The 19,683-nt window shown below is 43.2% G+C and overlaps 1 protein-coding gene across 1 annotated transcript in view; it reads left to right on the top strand.

Moving 5' to 3' along the window:
- The window catches only part of TTC33 (tetratricopeptide repeat domain 33), a 223,399-nt gene that overhangs the window by 183,596 nt on the left and 20,120 nt on the right, over positions 1 to 19,683 (top strand). Inside the window, exon 4 of the mRNA XM_075847598.1 lies at positions 4,460 to 4,591. Within this exon, the coding sequence (XP_075703713.1) occupies positions 4,460 to 4,591 (132 nt within the window). The remainder of the gene's footprint in view (positions 1 to 4,459; positions 4,592 to 19,683) is intronic.

Here is a 19,683-nt window from a genome sequence, read left to right as displayed (position 1 = left end):
GAGATTAATTAGATGTTTGTCTGTAGAAGAGAAAAAAGGGGGGCAATTTATTAAGCACTCTTAGCTGGACAGGACGAGGCCACCACAGCCCGATACATTTACTATAATTTACACCAGAAAACTGGCAAAAATTATAGCGCAAATCAATGTCAGTCTTATCTCTTTGTTTAGTGTAGCTATTTTACTTTATCTAGACCTCCAGCAGTACAATCAAGCTGTCATTAACTTGCCCACCCTCTAATGATAATGATATGACTCTGCTCATCCTATCCTAATCTACACAGCAAAGCTGACAAGAGAGTGGCAGAAAACAGGAAGTGTCAGTGACCAGTGTGACAACTGTAATATTTCAAGAGTTATTTTTTATAAATATAGTCACGTAAAAACAAGAAAATTTGAAAATATATGTTTATAATAAAATCCTAATTTAAATTATCAGTCATTTTCTGATGAAACCTTTCCTTTAATTTAGTAGACCATAAAAAAAGCAAAAATCAGGTCCCCACTTTCAGTTCTCATACACTTATTTTTGTATCTGTGGTAGCGGAGCAGGGAGTTGTAAATGACTGAATATTTTGACCACATACGGCTAGAGACACTTAAATGTTTCGTCTTCTTGCAACCAATTTTTCCTGTCGCTCTCTGTAAAGTTTTTTTCTCGTTTCTTGTATGTTCTATATTTAATCCCAAAATTATTTTAAAAAATCAAGTTGAGAGGAATGTAGAAATATCTGAACCCTGCTGTGTGTGATGTGACGAGGCGGAGTGAATTTAATCAGGGAGAGGCCGAAGACACTACGTAAACTGGAGGTGCGAAACCCTGTGTGGGTGGAAAAGCCCATAATTGATCATTTCCATATGGGCCGAGGCTCGTCTACATTTTAGCTGATTGCTAACAAGTTTGGGAATGTCAAGTTGATATACAAGAAAAATTGGTCATTCGAAGTAAAGACGCCACATTCCATGATTATTCGGTGCACGGGCAAGAAAGCTACGTCGTGTCTATTTCCAATGAACTATAAGGCTAGGGAGTTGATTAACTCGTTTTTATATGGCAAGTGTGAATACAACCCTTTGGAGAGGGTTGTATTGGAAATTGACACGAATCCAACTAATATTACCGTCTATAGCTTTTTGCATTCGTTCATCTAAGGAACTTCCCTTTCCCTATTATTCCAATTCACATAGATACCTTAAACGTGGTTTCAAAAAAAGTTTCATATTGCCCATATAATAATAAGTTTGTGTACCATAAAGGGTTAATTGCTCGATTTGGCAGCGCATTCACCCCTTGCCTCACTATCCAAGCACCTGATTTATAAATGGACTAATTTGTGAAAAGACACAACTTTCCAGGAGACACATAAATAGATTGTATTTTTTGTATCTTTTAATCTAAAGAGGTGAGTACATATGCATCTAATATAATAGAATGCCCCACTCATATTGTTTATTCAATTGTTTGCATTGTACTTGGTCTCCTTTCCTGTGATTCTGTTTAGTATGCTGCTAAAAATGTGCAAAGAAACGGTGTACCCAATAGAAAATCTACTTGAAGGGGTTAATTCTAAGCACTCCCATTTCCTTGTTTTTCCCAATATCTGATCCATAAAAGCAGACGCTATACATCAGAGAGTAGCTATGATTAAGAACTGAAAAGTTTGAAACGCGTAGGCATTCTCTCCCGGGATTTTTTAATTTCTTGTTTTAATTTTGACGTAAATAAACAGTTTTGTATTTTTTTCACATCACATCGTGTGCTGGACCTCTAACTTTTTTCCTTGAATGTCAAGTTGATGCCCAAACCAGTAATTATTTTAACAATCCATATTTGGACCTAATAAAATTGTAAAATGAATAGCAGGAGAGCGATGGTGGTGTTTCTGCTAAAAAATACAAAATTCTAAACACTTAACGCATATCTGCCAATATTCATCTCAAATAAAAACAAATGAGGCAACTTCACAAATATTCTTAATTTAAAAATCTATTGTTTTCTGCCTACAGCTCCGACACAGATCGATGTGTCGCCATGGTTACTTACTACCAACAAGCTCTGTATAGTCTGATTCTGAAATCATACTCCCTTTCCGTTGTCCTCTACTTCTTGCTCACCGACATTCGGTCGGTGGAAGAGAGTATGACAGCAGCACAAGGTTTGTTTGTAATCGCTTACCATGGAGACACACAGGCCTCATGCACACGAACGTCTTTTTGCGTCAGCAGTTCATCCGCAAAAATCCGGATAAATTGTGGACCCATTCATTTCTATGGGCTCATGCACACGACCGTAGTTAACATGGACCGTGTGGGGGCCGCAAATGCAGAACATAAAAACTCAGGACAAGTCATTTTACAGTCCGCAATTGCGGTCCAGTCCCATTGAAATAAATGCACATCTTCTGTGTGCACGGTCTGCGATGACACTCCACGGCCGTCCGTGCCGTAATCACGGACCGTGCACACGGCTACGGCCATGGAGACTTCAGGCCATACCCCAGAACAGACGCCAATATTCAGACCCTAGGCCATAGACATGAGGCCAATAGTCAGACCTCAGGCTATACCCCAGACCAGACGCCAATATTCAGACCTCAGACCATACCCAAGACCAGACGCCAATATTCAGACCTCAGGCCATACCCCAGACCAGATGCCAATATTCAGACCTCAGGCCATACCCCAGACCAGATGCCAATATTCAGACCTCAGGCCATACCCCAGACCAGATGCCAATATTCAGACCTCAGGCCATACCCCAGACCAGATGCCAATATTCAGACCTCAGACCATACCCCAGACCAGACACCAATATTCAGACCTCAGACCATACCCCTTTATGTACTTAATTTGCCTCGCTCTTGACTTCTGTTCTGCAAGCCAGGCTCCTCCGAAGAGGAGCCGGTTCTGCAGAGTAGGTGGCGGGAGTGAGGAAAGGTTTGTAATATCAGACATTACTTGGTGGATTAATCTAATAGGTAGGGCCGGATAAAGGTTAGTGGAGGCCCCATCCCACCTCGGGAACCGAGACCACCTGCCTACTTATAGCAGCCACATATAAGACACACAACCTGCTTCTGAATCTGCCATTGGCAGAAATAAATGCCAACGTTGACCGAACGCAGTTCTCCAGCACTTTTCTAAATAATACTTCTGATAAATGACAAGATTGATAAATGACAAGTTTGATAAATGATAAGCTTGATAACAGAGTTTCCTTGACCGCAGCACTGAAGCTCTGCCCACTTTTCACTACAAATTTGCCGGTTTTGAAAAATCTCAAACTGTATTATGTAGATTTCTGATTGGTCTCCCCGCCATCAGCTGATATTTATGAACAAAACATGGGGTCGTCCAATTATTTCCATGCAGACCAGTTGCCTCCAGAACTTGATGCGGCTCCCTGACTACTGTATGTAAAAAAGTCCCCCCTATGAATGGACCCCCCTATGAATTATATCAGATCAGTATGCCCAAATAAGGCATATTATAATATTTTTATGGCTTGGGCCAGATCTCATAACAATAGATTAAAGGGGTTTTCCCAGGATTTGAATAAAACATTGCTACCTTTTTCCAAAACAGCGCCACCCCTGTCTATGGTATTGCAGCTCAGCGCCAATGAAGTGAATGAAGTTGAGCTGCAATTCCACACACAACCTGAGAGCAGACGTGGCACTGTTTTTGGAAAAGCTACCATGCTTTCCTAATCTTTTACACCCCCTTTAAATATTGCAATGTGATAAATTTACTACCCATTATTTATGATCATATTCTACACAACAGATCCTGTCCCCAATGGGGCTCACAATCTAATGTCATATGAAATTTTTGGAAAGCATTCAAATGAGAGATGGAGAACAGTGGGGTAATCCCAATCTGGGGTAACCCTTCTATGACACCTATATGCTCTAAAAAATCTTGGGGACAGCACGCAGAATATGGGTCCGGAGTACGTGACTGCTGCGTTTCTCATGCAATGTTCTTGTGAAATCCTTGGTGATCAATAACATAACTTGTGTATCAACTGAAAAATACCACGTTTATTATATCATCCAATTCTGAGCTTATAAATTATCTGCATCAGAACTTAAATGGTTAAATAGGGGCACATCAAGGCGCAGGGTGCTTTCTGCTAGAAAATAAAATGTGTTACTATTATTATTTTTGTGATTTCATAAATGAATGTTTATTTGAGCAGACTTTTTTTCAGCACAAGATGGCCACTAGGGGGAGCAAGCCAAATACAGATTTATACAACTCCCATTGTTCAATAAGCCTGTGAAAAAACTCATCTGTCTTCAGTTTGCTCCCTCTACTGGCAGAATTGTGCTGCATGAATGTATGCACTTAGCAAATAAGTGTATCCATGCAAAAAGTCTCTGTTAAAAGAAGCTACTTCAATATACACAAACAATATCAAAATTGTATGATTCTTTTTTCTTTTTTTCTTTTTCAGTCTCTTCTGAGTCTTCAGGAAATATTTCCTGCAGTGCAAGCCGCTCAAACAGCAGTCAGCAGAAACCCAAAGTTTGTTGAGGCCTGGCAGACTTTGGGACGGGCACAGCTGGGACTAGGAGAAATAGCAATGGTAAGTCGATAGACGTTTCTTTGGTGTTCTACGAAGTGACACAGAAATACATTTATTTTAGCTAAATCCACTGCACAGTTACAATTATATTTACATTACTCAGTTATATAGATTTTATGTTTGCCTTTTGTTCCTATTTGAATCTATGTGGTACTTCACGTTACCTAGCAAACACATATCTAGCTGTTACGGTGACTACCATTTCAGTACGTACAGTGATCACAGAATGTTTTGTCTGCTGTGCAAAATACTTCCTCTTCCTGCCTCACAGACTTGTTTTAGGTACAAATCACTGACACAAAAGAAAGCATGAAAAGATGAAAAGATTGCAAAAGAAGTCACAATATCTTTTGGATTAAATTTGCAAAAATGGATGCAGGAGCATTAATATTGTACATTATGAAACTTGGAAAAGATGAGCTTTAAAGAGAACTTGTGAGCTCTCCTGTGTGGTGTAGTATAGAGGATATGTCAGCTCTCCTGTGTGGTGTAGTATATAGGATCTGTCAGCTCTCCAGTGTGCTGTAGTATATAGGATCTGTCAGTTCTCCTGTGTGGTGTAGTATATAGGATCTGTCAGCTCTCCTGTGTGCTGTAGTATAGAGGATCTGTCAGCTCTCCTGTGTGGTGTAGTATAGAGGAGCTGTCAGGTCTCCTGTGTGGTGTAGTATAGAGGATCTGTCAGCTCTCCTGTGTGGTGTAGTATAGAGGATCTGTCAGCTCTCCTGTGTGGTGTAATATAGAGGCTCTGTCAGCTCTCCTGTGTGGTGTAGTATAGAGGAGCTGTCACTTCATCTGTGTGTTGTAGTATAGAGGATCTATCAGCTCTCCTGTGTGGTTTAGTATAGAGGATCTGTCAGCTCTCTTGTGTGGTGTAGTATAGAGCAGCTCTCCTGTGTGGTGTAGTATAGAGGATCCATCAGCTCTCCTGTGTTATGTAGTATATAGGATCTGTCAGCTCTTGTGTGGTGTAGTGTAGAGGAGCTCTCAGCTCTCCTGTGTGGTGTAGTATATAGGATCCGTCAGCTCTCCTGTGTGGTGTAGTATAGAGAATCTGTCAGTTCTCTTGTGTTGTGTGGTGTAGTATATAGGATCTGTCAGCTTTCCTGTATGGTGAAGTATATAGCACATGTCAGTTCTCCTGTGTGATGTAGTATAGCGGGTCTGTCAGCTCTCCTGTGTTATGTAGTATATAGGATCCGTCAGCTCTCCTGTGTGGTGTAGTATAGAGGATCTGTCAGCTCTCCTGTGTGCTGTAGTATAGCGGATCTGTCAGCTCTCCTGTGTCATGTAGTATATAGGATCTGACAGCTCTCCTGTGTGGTGTAGTATAGAGGATCCATCAGCTCTCCTGTGTTATGTAGTATATAAGATCTGTCAGCTCTCCTGTGTGGTGTAGTATAGAGCAGCTCTCAGCTCTCCTGTGTGGTGTAGTATATAGGATCCGTCAGCTCTCCTGTGTGGTTTAATATAGAGAATCTGTCAGTTCTCTTGTGTTGTGTGGTGTAGTATATAGGATCTGTCAGCTTTCCTGTATGGTGTAGTATATAGGACATGTCAGTTCTCCTGTGTGATGTAGTATAGCGCGTCTGTCAGCTCTCCTGTGTTATGTAGTATATAGGATCCGTCAGCTCTCCTGTGTGGTGTAGTATAGAGGATCTGTCAGCTCTCCTGTGTGGTGTAGTATAGAGGATCTGTCAGCTCTCCTGTGTGGTGTAGTATATAGGATCGGTCAGCTCTCCTGTGTGGTGTAGTATATGTCAGCTTTCCTGTGTGGAGTAGTATAGAGGATCTGTCAGTTCTCCTGTGTGGTGTAGTATAGAGGAGCTCTCAGCTCTCCTTTGTGGTGTAGTATAGAGGACCTGTCAGCTCTCCTGTGTGGTGTAGTATATAGGACATGTCAGTTCTCCTGTGTGATGTAGTATAGCGGGTCTGTCAGCTCTCCTGTGTTATGTAGTATATAGGATCCGTCAGCTCTCCTTTGTGGTGTAGTATAGAGGATCTGTCAGCTCTCCTGTGTGGTGTAGTATAGAGGATCTGTCAGCTCTCCTGTGTGGTGTAGTATAGAGGATCTGTCAGTTCTCCTGTGTGGTGTAGTATAGAGGATATGTCAGCTCTCCTGTGTGGTGTAGTATAGAGGAGCTGTCAGCTCTCATGTGTGGTGTAGTATAGAGGAGCTGTCAGTTCTCCTGTGTGGTGTAGTATAGAGGATATGTCAGCTCTCCTGTGTGGTGTAGTATATAGGATCTGTCCGCTCTCCTGTGTGGTGTAGTATAGGGTATATGTCAGCTTTCCTGTGTGGAGTAGTATAGAGGATCTGTCAGTTCTCCTGTGTGGTGTAGTATAGAGGAGCTCTCCGCTCTCCTTTGTGGTGTAGTATAGAGGTTATGTCAGCTTTCCAGTATGGTATAGTATAGAGGATCTGTCAGCTCTCCTGTGTGGTGTAGTATAGTTGATCTGTCAGCTCTCCTGTGTGGTGTAGTATAGTTGATCTGTCAGCTCTCCTGTGTGGTGTAGTATAGAGGACATGTCAGCTCTCCTGTGTGGTGTAGTATAGAGGATCTGTCAGCTCTCCTGTGTGGTGTAGTATAGAGGATCTGTCAGCTCTCCTGTGTGGTGTAGTATAGTTGATCTGTCAGCTCTCCTGCGTGGTGTAGTATCGAGGATATGTAATCTTCTTGTATTGCCCATGAAATAACAATTCTGGAGCATCTTTCCTAAGAACTTTGTGTGGTGCTGTTCCTCTGTTCCTTCTCCTGGAAATATATGGATGAACTTCTCCGGTAGGAACTCTAATTACACGTATGTAATTGCAGCCATGTAGAAATCTGTTAATGTGGCTGGTCCATTAGAGTGAGAACATGATGCGCGGCCACAGTGCTCCACACTTCTGCTGCTGTTTTATGAGACATTTACCACAATGTGATTTTTCCATAACTAGGACGTAGATGCTATTGTATGCAGCTGTAATATAAGCCTGGCCTAGTTTCCAGGCTGTAATGGCTTATAGAGCCGCTTGCCAGAACTTAATGCAGCCGTATCTCACATTAACTTTCACCACGTGGAGTAATTTCCTTCACGACCTTTGTATATTTTGCATTTTCTAGAAGGTTTAGGTGGAAGACCAAGACTCCGCTCCTAAGAGATGAACGCATGGGCTTAACCCTGTCATAGTTGATGGGTTAAGGCAAAAGACAAAGTTAGTGAGAACCTTCAGACAAATTGAAATAAATGGGCAGGTGTAAGTCTGCTGCGACTGCCATGCAAAAGAAAACACGAAGACGCTAAGATATATGCAAACGTTTAATATTTCTAATTGCATTGCTGTTGTATTTACTATAGCTATAAATACAAGGTTCTTAGCGCACATTCTGATCAAATTGCGTGAGCCCACCTGCCCCAAAAATGTGACGTCATTCAGATGTGTTCCTACATTATAGCTGTACAACCAGAGACTCACCTTGTCAGGGCTGCCTTATTTATAGAGAAAAGCTGCATAACTCTATAGTTATACCAGACCCTCTGCAGCATGTCAAGTGATGATGTCATCAAATGCTTTATTTTCCTAAATCGGCACCTTTCTTGCCTATTCGTGTCCTCTTGGGTCAACTCAGCCCCATTTACTTGAAGCCTGATTTAAGCCTTATCTATTATATTACAAGTGGGGTTTTATACACAACTTTTCCACTATTCCATTCATCTGTTTTTATGGTAAATTCAACCCTTTATTGTCGTTAAAAATTCTTCTCTATCCAGTCACTTTTCATTAAGAAAGCCGTCTTCTCTCGCCCCCCCCCCTGCCCCCCAGGATCATCTGTTATCAGAGGGGGAAGCTGCGGCCAGCCTCACATTTGTACATATAGATGTAGCATTACATGGTACTCATTTGAATAAATAGAAATCCATGTAATATAAGGGCGTGCCAGGTCTTAGGCCCCATGCACACGACCGTGTCCCCAACCACGGTCCATGATTATGGGCACGGAAGGCTGTGGACAGTCGTCCGCATTTGCAGACCGTGCTCCCATTTTAAAGTATGGGAGCACGGTCCGTAAAATAAAAAAAATAGGACATGTCCTATTTTTTACGGAAGGTTTCTACAGGATGGACACCTTCCCGTAAATATACAGGAAGGTGTCCGTCGGCCATAGAAATGAATGGGTCCGTAATTACAGACGAAATCTTCGGTCTTGTGTATGGGGCCTTACAGAGCGGCTCTTCATTCTGGGCATATGGACAGGGGTTATCCTAATTGGACAAATCGTATGTTGTTACAGTGCAGAGCTTATGATTCCTAGTAGGACTCTGTTCACATTTGCGGCATGGGTTCCAATTGTAATGGAAACAAAGACGCAATGGCGGATCTGTCATTTAATGACCCCATTGACTTTTATTATGGGGTCCGTTAGGTAACGCTGTGGTGTCCGTTGTTTTGATGGAAAAAATAATACTGCATGACCAGACTAGATCTCTTTTAATGGGGTTTTCCCATCCCAGAAAGTTATGGCATATTGCTGGGATGTGCCGTCACTTTCTGATCGGTGTGGGTCCGACTGTTGGGACTCCCACTGATCCTGAGAATGAAGGGGCCACAACACTGATTTGGTTTTTCCCGCTGTTTTGGGAACTCCAACATATCTCCTCTCAAGTGAATGTTACTCTCTTGATCGGCAGTGGTTTGCTCTTTGCTACTTTACACTTTTGCCCATTTCTTCCTCCTTGTCCTATCGGCCTGCAGCTTTTTCAAAGTTCCTCTGTGTTGGCAGGTTGGTCACTCTTGGAAAAATTTACCACTGTTCCACCTCTTGTCCATTTGGAGATAAAGGCTCTCACTGTGGACTGATGCAGACCCCCGTTCTCAGGATCGGGATCCTGACGCTTATGTGATAAGTGTTTATGAGCAAACCCCTTTTAAGATTGCTGTAGACATTATATATTTGTCAGCGGATACCGCCAATCTCAATCTCATGTCTATGGGGGTAGCCTGAGTACTCCTCGTTCACGTGCAGCGAATATCACTGGATGCCGTGAATATAAGTTGAAAACCATCCCTCAGGATCGGACTGGCCCATCAGAGTACCTCCAGAGGGCTCCCGCTCTGACACAATAATGGGCCCCAGCAGTAGACAACCCTATTTGGAGGTGACTTCGGGGCGATCACTTACCACCAGGGTCTATTTCTTATGGGATGATCTCAAATAGCCTTTTAGATCTTATAGATGATATGTCCTGTGTGTACAATGAGAACTACAAATATTACGATGTGATTAATAGGGGGCGTTCTGTATAGATGGAGGGTGGTCCTCAGAAATCATCTCTGGTGGCCCAAAAGAATCCCAATCCAAAACTAGACCTTACCCTTTTATAAACTCTACATTCTGCTACCTGTACATACAAAGCACGGGACTGTATGTGATTTCCTCTAGATCTGTTGTTTTCCCCCTTTTGGCTTTCTCTTACCTTTGTCTTCAAATGTCAATGTGGTTACTCAAGGAAAAGCAGAGAGGAAGTATGGCAGGGTATTTCCCCTATAGCAGGGCCTATTATATCTATATAATATATGGAAATCTAATGTTTGGTGCTACTCCAAAGTCAATCGACCACAAAAAGTGACGAATCGAGTCTTGTCTTAGAGAGTTTCTCATGCACAATTCATGTAGTATAATCCTATTATTGGGATTGAACAGGGCAGCGTTGGGGAGAGGTTCCGCTATTGTCCTGCAGCACTGTCAGTAGAATAGAGAAGCCTATAGGATGCTGCACAGGGTGCTGTAGACACAGGCTGCCATAAAATTGTCTGAGGTTGAAGACTGAATCCTCTGCAACTTCTTTATTTTCGAGTTTCTCCATCACCTCAACAAATTAGACAAATTCTGTGCATGCAGATCCCCAGTGTGAATGCGATTTTACCACCATATCCCATCCTCTCATGTCACACAGGGGTCCAGGAAGCTCCCACTAGAAACTAATAACATAGGTCCGTCCCAGTACTCCCAAATGTGCAAGGTGTTCAAGAGATTGGTTCATGAAGAAAACCTCTGTACATATGCCCTATTGCCCACAACCCAAGCTCGGGATCCCATCTATGAGCCAGAATGGAAAGCCACTCTTACAGAGCCCCCCCTCTGGCTGACTCAAGCCGCCAATGTTTGGCTGGGCTCTGGTCCCCCGGCGAAATCAAAATCAGCTTATCGACACGCTGGCTCCCAAAGGAAAGAAGTTGTCTGTGATGAGACTACCCCTTTAAAGGGGTTGTCCAGTATTAGAAAAACATGACTTTCTTATAGAAACAGCGCCACACCTGTCCATGGGTTGCATCTGACATTACAGTTCAGCTACATTGAAGTCAAATGCTTTAAAGGGGTTGTCCAAGAGAACTTGGATTCTTTCTTCCAGAAACGGACCCACACCTACCTACAGGTTGTGTGTGGTATTGCAGCTCAGTGTACTGCAATACCACTCCAGACCTGTGGATAGGTGCGGCGCTGAAAGAAAGAAGCCAAGTTATCCTGGACCACCCCTTTAATGTATTTGGACTTACAAGCATGTCCAAATGCTTCCACGGCTGCCCTGGTGGAACCACGGTTTGACCGTCGCGCTCCCAGGGTAAATTCAGATACTGACCACTTAACCCTCTAGATGCCACAGTCAGTAATGATCTAGGGATTCCCATGTTCTCTCTCTGTTCGTCACAATCTGGGGCCTATCAAAGCACCTGTTTTTAGAACCTTTTTTTTTTGTTTTTAACATACAGGGATTTTTCAATATCTGATCTTGATTCACATAGAATATAAAGATAAAAGCGATGAAATACCACAGAATAATCTATAACAATATGACTTTGAAATCAATTATTATCTTCCTTTTGTTGAAAAAGTAAGCAAATTTAGGCCACGTTCAGGCTTGGAGGATTTACCGTGGATTTCAGATGGAGGGTCCGTACCGCAAATCCACAGCAATGTACAGTACAATACATGTGGATGAGGTTTCCCTGCCACGCGTAATGGAAAAATTCTGCGCGTAAATATGAGCATGGTGCCTATTTTCAAATTTGCAGGGTGCTTATTCTTGTGCGGAAATCTCACCCTTTGACTGCATCGGGTAAAATCTGCGGCAAAACCCGCATAACCATACTGTTCCAGTGAGTACAGGAAGCACAAAGTCTTTACAATGTACATATACGGACACTATGTGGTAGCTGATTTTTTTTTCTCGAATGGAATTTTCCTTTAAGGACTTCTACTTATTGTTGACTTTCTTATTTTAAGGTGAGACTCTTTCCATTTGTGAGCGCTTCTATTTTTGCCCCATTATGGTAGCAGACTATTGGGCATGTCAATCCATTAACTGCGGGGTCATGTTTGCTTTACTTGTGCTGATCTTTAATAGGCAAAGCTCCACCTTGTATTTATAGCTCCGGCAGACTGTGTTAAAGAGCATTCCTCCGATCCTGACAGCTGCTCCACGAAGTCTATAGGATCGGTCATTGATTACTATAACATCAGGTTTATGCACTCAGAATATTGAGCGTGCTCGGAGGCTATAAATATCCTATGTGCAAATATGTGCAGAACATGTGCAGAGCGGGTCAGTGTCACTTTATTGTTCTATTTGTTGACTGGGAGCTACGGTGATCCCTGAGCAATTTGGAAATACCCCCTACGTGTCATCACAGATCAGGGCTAGTTGACACCTGCGCTGGGTATTCCGTTGTTCTGCTCAGTCAGAGGAGCAGAACAAGGGAATAGCCGGAAGCGTCGGTTCCGTTGCCACAACGGACACCTCCAGTGAGCGAAGGAACCCATTGACTTTGATGGGTCCTGTCGGCTTTCTCTCAGAGTGTCCATGGATTTTCCCGAAACAAAAGCGCAGCATGCTTCGCTATTGTTTGCAGTAATCTCTGCCATATCTGCGATGGAGGCCCCAATGGAGCCTCCAACTCAGATGTGAACAGAGCCTAATTCATTATGGACTGCTTTATCCACTTTGTATACATAAAGCGCCGGGGACCGGCGATGTGCACAGCAGTCTCCATTAAAGTCTATGTGTAGTGACGGACTTGTATTTATTAAAATACCTTCTTAAAGAACCAACCAATCAAAAAAGTTTATTATGACCTAATAGTAAGTAATACAGTGATATTATAATGGTGCAAAGGGCAGCTCTGCAATGTTTACTGCAGGTGCTATATGTCTAGCCTATAAGTACTAGAGAAATGGTTGATAGCCTGGCGTCAAATGCTGGGGGTATGGGTCTAATTCTTCTGCCAGTATGATGCCATGTACCAGTGATGCTGTATAGTGACTAATGCTAAGTGTACTGTTCTTACATTAGTGACAATTCTATGCTAACCCTGGTGACAATTGGCAGTAGAATCTGCCAGTAAATCAGTAGACCTATTATAGGAGACCCATTTCCATGAATTGTACTGAAGACTCTAAAATCAGATCAAGACTATGTGTGAAACAAACTTGCCACCTGTTGTCTTATTTTGCTATCTATGGTGCCAGCTTCAGATTCAAGTTCTGATCAATTTGATTGAGGGAGCTGTGTCATACGTGGTGCCAGTCTTGATTCGATTAATAACACATTAAGTTTTATAGTATGGCACCAGGATTCTACATGTACCAGTCTCCAGTCTACTGTGTTTCGGGATTACATTAAAAAAAAACTCCAGTCATTACATTGTTTTCCATTTGCAAGACCCCCGAAGCCACCATCAAAGTTGACATTTCGGACACATAATGCGTCATTTCCCATTAACATTTTCTAAATCTTTTTTTCTCCATGCTGAAGCTCAGCTGTGACGTGACCTTGTGAAGTTGACACCTATGAAGTGAAAGGCTATATCCCTATAGCTTATATATATCTGGTGTGGGAAAGTATGTGATGAAGATCAAGGCTTGGCCTTAGGGGTGTGTGACCTGTGTGGTCCCACGGGGTGTATAAGCTGTCCCTAATGATGGATCCACTGATGGCCTGGCAGCCGAGGCTTGTGACCGCCACTAATCTAAATATTGTATAGCGACATTTTTGACATATTGTATAGCACAGGCCAACGTTTGGCGCTGTTCTCTAAGCACCATACAGCATGACGCTAATTTGGCACTGGTATGGTTATTTGTAACCTGTATGATAGTACAACATATGATATGGCGCCAATAGAAGGTACCGCACAGTGCGCCATCCAACCTAAAACCGGCCCTGATAGATTTAACAGCAATGGGCTTCTATAGTGTGGAAACCATACTGTAACAGTGGATAAATGTTGGACAAATCATCTACAATGTACATTAGGGTAGTCCATTTTTGAGTATGAGTGGGTATATCGAAATAGGTTAAAAAATTCGAATCTAATTTCTTAATTTATCTTTATATTTATAACGCAGCTCCGTTTTTGTCTATGCAGGTTATGACCTGATGATAAAAGGTGGACATTCATTTTAAAGCAGTGTTTTACAACCAGGGTTCCCGAGAAGTGGGGATGACAAACAGATTTCATTCTGCCCAAGAAGGTTTTTCATGGGGACAAGCAAATTAGCCTCCAAACCTTGGCTAGAATGTAGCATTATATAGGGTGCTTTTCCTGCCATATGCTAGAAGGGGGTTCATCAACAATGAACTGGTAATAGGGTTTGGAATAGCATGTGTTTGGAAACCACTGGTCTATATTTTTGGGATTGGTCACTGGCCAAGCATATTATATAGCTACACTATACTGGCCTGCCCATTACACTAACATCTCATTCTCAATCCATAGGCATTAATATGTTGGTCCTTCTTTGTAGTAAAACAGCATCCACTCTTCTGGGAAGACTTTCTACAAAATTTTGGAGTGTGTCTGGGGGAATTTTTGCCCATTCATCCAGAAGAGCATTTGTGAGGTCAGACACTGATGTTGGGGGAGGGGGCCTGGCTCACAATCTCCATTCTAGTTCATCCCAAAGGTGTTGGATGGGGTTGGGGTCAGGGCTCTGGCCAGTCAAGTTCTTCCACTCCAAACTCCCCCAACCACGTCTTTATGGACCTTGTGCACTGGGGCCCAGTCATGAGTAACAGAAAAGGGCCGAACCCCAAACTGTTCACACAAAGTTGGAAGCAACAATTGTCCGAAATGTCTTGGTAATGCTGAAGAATTAAGATTTCCCTTTACTGGAACTAAAGGGCCAACCTCTGAAAAACACCCCCATAGCATTATCCCTCCTCCACCAAACTATACAGCTGGCACAATGCAGTCAGGCTGGTAACGTTCTCCTGGAATTCACCAAACTCAGACTTATCCATCAGACTGCCAGATGGAGAAGCGTCACTCCACAGAACACGTTTCCACTGCTCCAGAGTCCCGTGGCGGCGGCTTTACATCCCTCCATCCGACGCTTGGCATTGTGCTTGGTGATGTAAGGCTGGCATGCAGCTACTCAGCCCCCATGCGTTTGTACTCTGCAGTTATTGGGTCAGCAGAGCGTTGGCGACTTTTATGCACTATGCGCCTCAGCACTCACCACCCCGCTCTGTAACTTTACATGGTCTGCACTTCGTGGCTGAGTTACTTTGGCTCCTAAACGCTTCCACTTTGTAATAATACCACTCACAGTCCATATAGTGTATTATATCATGAAATTCACGTTACCTGATGGCATGCATCTCCTAGAACAGCATTGAGTGGTAATATATATTGCTTAAAGTGTCCAAAGTTCTTTGGCCTCAGAGCAATGCATCAGGGTGCACCTTTTTCTTGACTTGATCAGCTCATGCCTTACACATTTGTGGACGTTTTTTTAAAATGTCAACATGAACACAAATGATAGATAAAATCCATATTTTGCTGTATAGTATTCTTAATAGTGAACACATGGCTACTTCTGAGGAATACAACGATCACATACAGTGCCCATCCTTCCATACAGCATCCACTCTGAATACCCAATGTCCCATGCCCACAAGGAGTAATGATCCGACAATGGCTAAACATTTCAGTCATATACAGTGAAGGAAATAAGTATTCGATCCCTTGCTGATTTTGTAAGTTTGCCCACTGTCAAAGTCATGAACAGTCTAGAATTTTTAGGCTAGGTTAATTTTACCAGTGAGAGATAGATTATATTAAAATATAATATAATGATTTTCTGTTTTTTAATATAATCTATCTCTCACTGGTAAAATTGATCAAATACTTCCTTCACTGTAGGTCTGATCCTCGGAGATCAGCGTCTTCCGTTATTAACTGTTCATTCTGCATGTGTAAAGGAATCACTCGATGAGTTGATAATTTCTGTAAGAAATAGTGTGGCAGGGCTGTAACGTATAATACATATTGTAGCTTTATGGTTGTCTGAAAATTTAATATCTAATAAAAACAGAACGATCTGCTATTAATCTTGGCTAAAAGTGATAATGTGAAAAAAATTAGGCTAAGAATAAGATATTTGTCAACCAAACCTTCCCGGATTCCACCATAAATACATCCATTGGCTGCCCCAGTAGACATGGGATTGTCAGGAGGCCAAGCCAAAATTGGTAGGATCCATTGACAGAAATCTCATGTGTATGGCCACCCATACAGCTTAGACTACGTAGGTCCTGAAAAATCTGGTATGCTGTTCGACCAGCCTCGCCCTTGCTCGCTCCTGTGTTTTCCTCTGGCTTGCCATTGCCACTACCTGCCTCCAACTACCGGCCACATCACATTGCTATAGAGACCGGCGCTCACTAAAGATGTCAGATCTGGCGGTTTATTTAAAGAGTAATCCAGCTGACAGCCCTCGTCTGTGAATTAAGGAGCATCCCTGTGATTGCATTGGTTCTTTACTCCTTATTCTGAACCTGACCCTCACCTTGTTTCTGGATTGCAATCCGTTTTGTTCCACCGGTTTGACTTAGGGCCACCTCTAAGAGCGTTATCTAAGTATCCTCATCAGGACTTCACTCCGGGGAGACTACCATGTCAATACCTCTTGAGGTGATCGAAGTGTAGCGGCTGGCCCAGCGGAACAGGATACAATGGTGTAGTACACGGAGGGTAAAGGCATCGGCAGATGGTACCTTGGCGGATGGATGCGGATCAGAAGACACAGTTCTTAACATTTATTAAGCCTCAGACTCATCTCAGGTAGTTTGATACAGAAAATACAAAGAAGAGCAACGAAGCTAATAAGGGGGCATGGAGAATCTAAGTTATGAGGAAAGATTCAAAGAATTAAACCTATTTAGCCTTGAAAAGAGACGACTAAGGGGGGACATGATTAACTTATATAAATATATTAATGGCACATACAAAAAATATGGTGAAATCCTGTTCCATGTAAAACCACCTCATAAAACAAGGGGGCACTCCCTCCGTCTGGTGAAAAAAAGGTCCAACTTACAGAGGCGACAAGGCTTCTTTACCGTGAGAACTGTGAATCTATGGAATAGTCTACTCCAGGAGCTGGTCACAACAGGGACAGTAGATGGCTTTAAAAAGGCTTAGGGCCTGTTCACATCACCGTTCGCTTTCCTTTCCGGGGTACTATCGGAGGTTTCCGTCGGGTGAACCCCGCAACGGAAATCGAAAGTGAAACCACACTGCGCTATTTATTCCGTCGGAAAACCGTAAACCTGCCGGAATCGTAACGAACGGAAACCATTAGCGATGTTTCCGTCACCATTGATATCAATGGTGACTGAAACAGAAGCTGTGGTTTCACTTTCACTTTCCGTTGCGGGGTTCACCCGACGGAAACCTCCGACGGAACCCCGGAACGGAAAGCGAACGATGATGTGAACAGGCCCTTAGATAATTTCCTAGAACAAAAAAATATTTACTCCTATGTGCAGAAATTTTTACCTTCCCTTTTCCCATCCCTTGGTTAAACTTGATGGACATGTGTCTTTTTTCAACCGTACGAACTATGTAACTAGCAGTAGCCCACGGGATGCAGACTGATGGCGGGTAACAGGATACGAAATTATTACAGGTAGCTGGATAGAGCCTGTTAGCGGATAGCTAGACACAGCCTTGCCGCGGACAGCTGGACACAGACTGGTAGCGGATAGCTGGATACAGGTCGGTAGCAGATAGCTGCATACAGGCTTGTAGCAGATAGCTGCATACAGGCTGATAACAGAGAACAGGTGTGGACTGGAATCAGGATGCAAACAGGAACCTTTGCAGGACACAACTATGTTGCACCACATTCGCTCAGGCACCAGGTGACCTCAGGAGATGTCTTATGTAGTCCAGGAGCAATCATGGATTGGTTTGTGTAGTTTTGCAATGCGTGCACGCTGGCTCTTTAAGAGGCTGCCAGAGCGCGCGCACTAAGGAATGCATCTCCGCGAGCAGGAGGAGATGCATAGTGAAGATGCCGGCAGCTAGGCCAGACAGCAGAACCAGGAAGTCGGCGAGGAAGTTACGAGACCATGCGGCGGGGACCGGCAATAGTAGTGGCATCCGCTGCCGACAGTAGTGGCACCCGCCACTGGCGTTGCAGTCAGCACCAGACTAATTGTGCTAGCATTACTGCCACTTAGTTCTAGCAGTTGCCATGTGTCACAGTGTTTGGACTTTTCCCGATCGGTGGGATATCCTACCTTCAATTTGGATGGTATATTAGGAAATTGCATCATGTGCTTTTTCCTGAAGTACTTCCATTAGCTGAATAAAGAGAGGGATTAGCAGATGTTTGGTTGCATAGTTGGTTGCTCCTAGAGTTCTTGGCTTTTGTTGAGGATTGCTTCTGCTCGTAATTCATGAAAACACATAAAAAATTTCCACTGTGTAAGTTTAATGCAACCGGGTTGTAGTTTATTGCACCTTTTTAGGATTCTGGGCCACCAGAGGAACATCCATGCTCCAAAAACGTACCAAACAAATGTGATGCTCCACTCCTGGAGATTGTGCCCTCCAAGCATTACGTTATCAATCAGTGAACAGTTATTGATATGGTTATGCTTTTGGGGACTTCACGTTGTAAGACCAAGGTTATAGTGTTTTAGGTCCCGGATAATATCATGTTATGACCCAGGATTTATGGATTATGTTTTTGACATTTTGATCAGTTGAAAGAATGAGATGTCCTAGTGTTGTGGTTACAAATTTCCGTTCTCGAGTTGAAAGCAAGAATGGATTTTCTCACATCTAGAACATCTATATGAACGTAAGACTGAAGATCAATAACTTTACTCAATTAAAACTGGAGCGGAGTCCTTGAAATACCGTCTCCTAATTACAAGATATCTTTAATTATAGAAGAAGACAGAAGAGACCGGTTACTCGCCATGATATGTCTGTTAGAGTGGAACACAAGACAAATTCCAAATAACACCAATCTACTACAATCTGTTACCAAATATGTTCTCTGGTTCACGGGATCCTCATGAAGTTATTCATCTGATCTGTTTCGGTTGGCATCATCGGCATACTGCTTGCATGGTGGCATTAAATAAGCCTTATTACATACAGTATATCTGTAATACATTTTTATGAAATCCGAAACAACGTGACATTTGCCAGAGGAGTAACTTGAAGCTCCATAGGCCCAGTGCAAAATCTGTAACGGGGATCCCTACCTACAATGCGCCATTTATAATACTGGCGTCTTCTTATGTGGCATAGGGCCTTTGGGCCCTTTCAGACATTAAAATCTGTGTGCGACTGTGTCACGGCGCGGGGTCTGGGCCCAGTGGGCAGTAGACGGACACCCGGCGGGGTGTGACACAGTAGATTCAGCGGAAGACACAACTCGACTTCAACTCTAGACGGCACAGAGGCACGGTAGCACAGGATACAGGGTACAGGCAGCAGGAACAGGTAACACTGGGAACTGGAAAACACTAGGAGACCATTTGCAAGACAAACTTTAGGTACACAACAAAGCTCAGGCAATGATCAAGAGGGCAGAGCCCTTTTTATAGTCCAGCAGCATTCTGGACTGACTGCAGACTTCCTGCAATTGTGCGCGCACTGGCCCTTTAAGGCCGTGCGCGCGCGCCCTGCGCGAGACAGTCTCAGATCCAGGAATTGAGTGCCGGCGTCTCACAGGAGGGAGATGCTGCAGAGAACTCACGTGTCCATGGCCGCGGCCGTCGGAGGGTAAGTCAGAACGACGGAC

The sequence above is a fragment of the Rhinoderma darwinii genome, chromosome 1 (assembly GCF_050947455.1).
Source record: "Rhinoderma darwinii isolate aRhiDar2 chromosome 1, aRhiDar2.hap1, whole genome shotgun sequence".
Taxonomy (NCBI): domain Eukaryota; kingdom Metazoa; phylum Chordata; class Amphibia; order Anura; family Rhinodermatidae; genus Rhinoderma; species Rhinoderma darwinii.
This window is presented reverse-complemented; position numbering and strand designations above follow the sequence as displayed.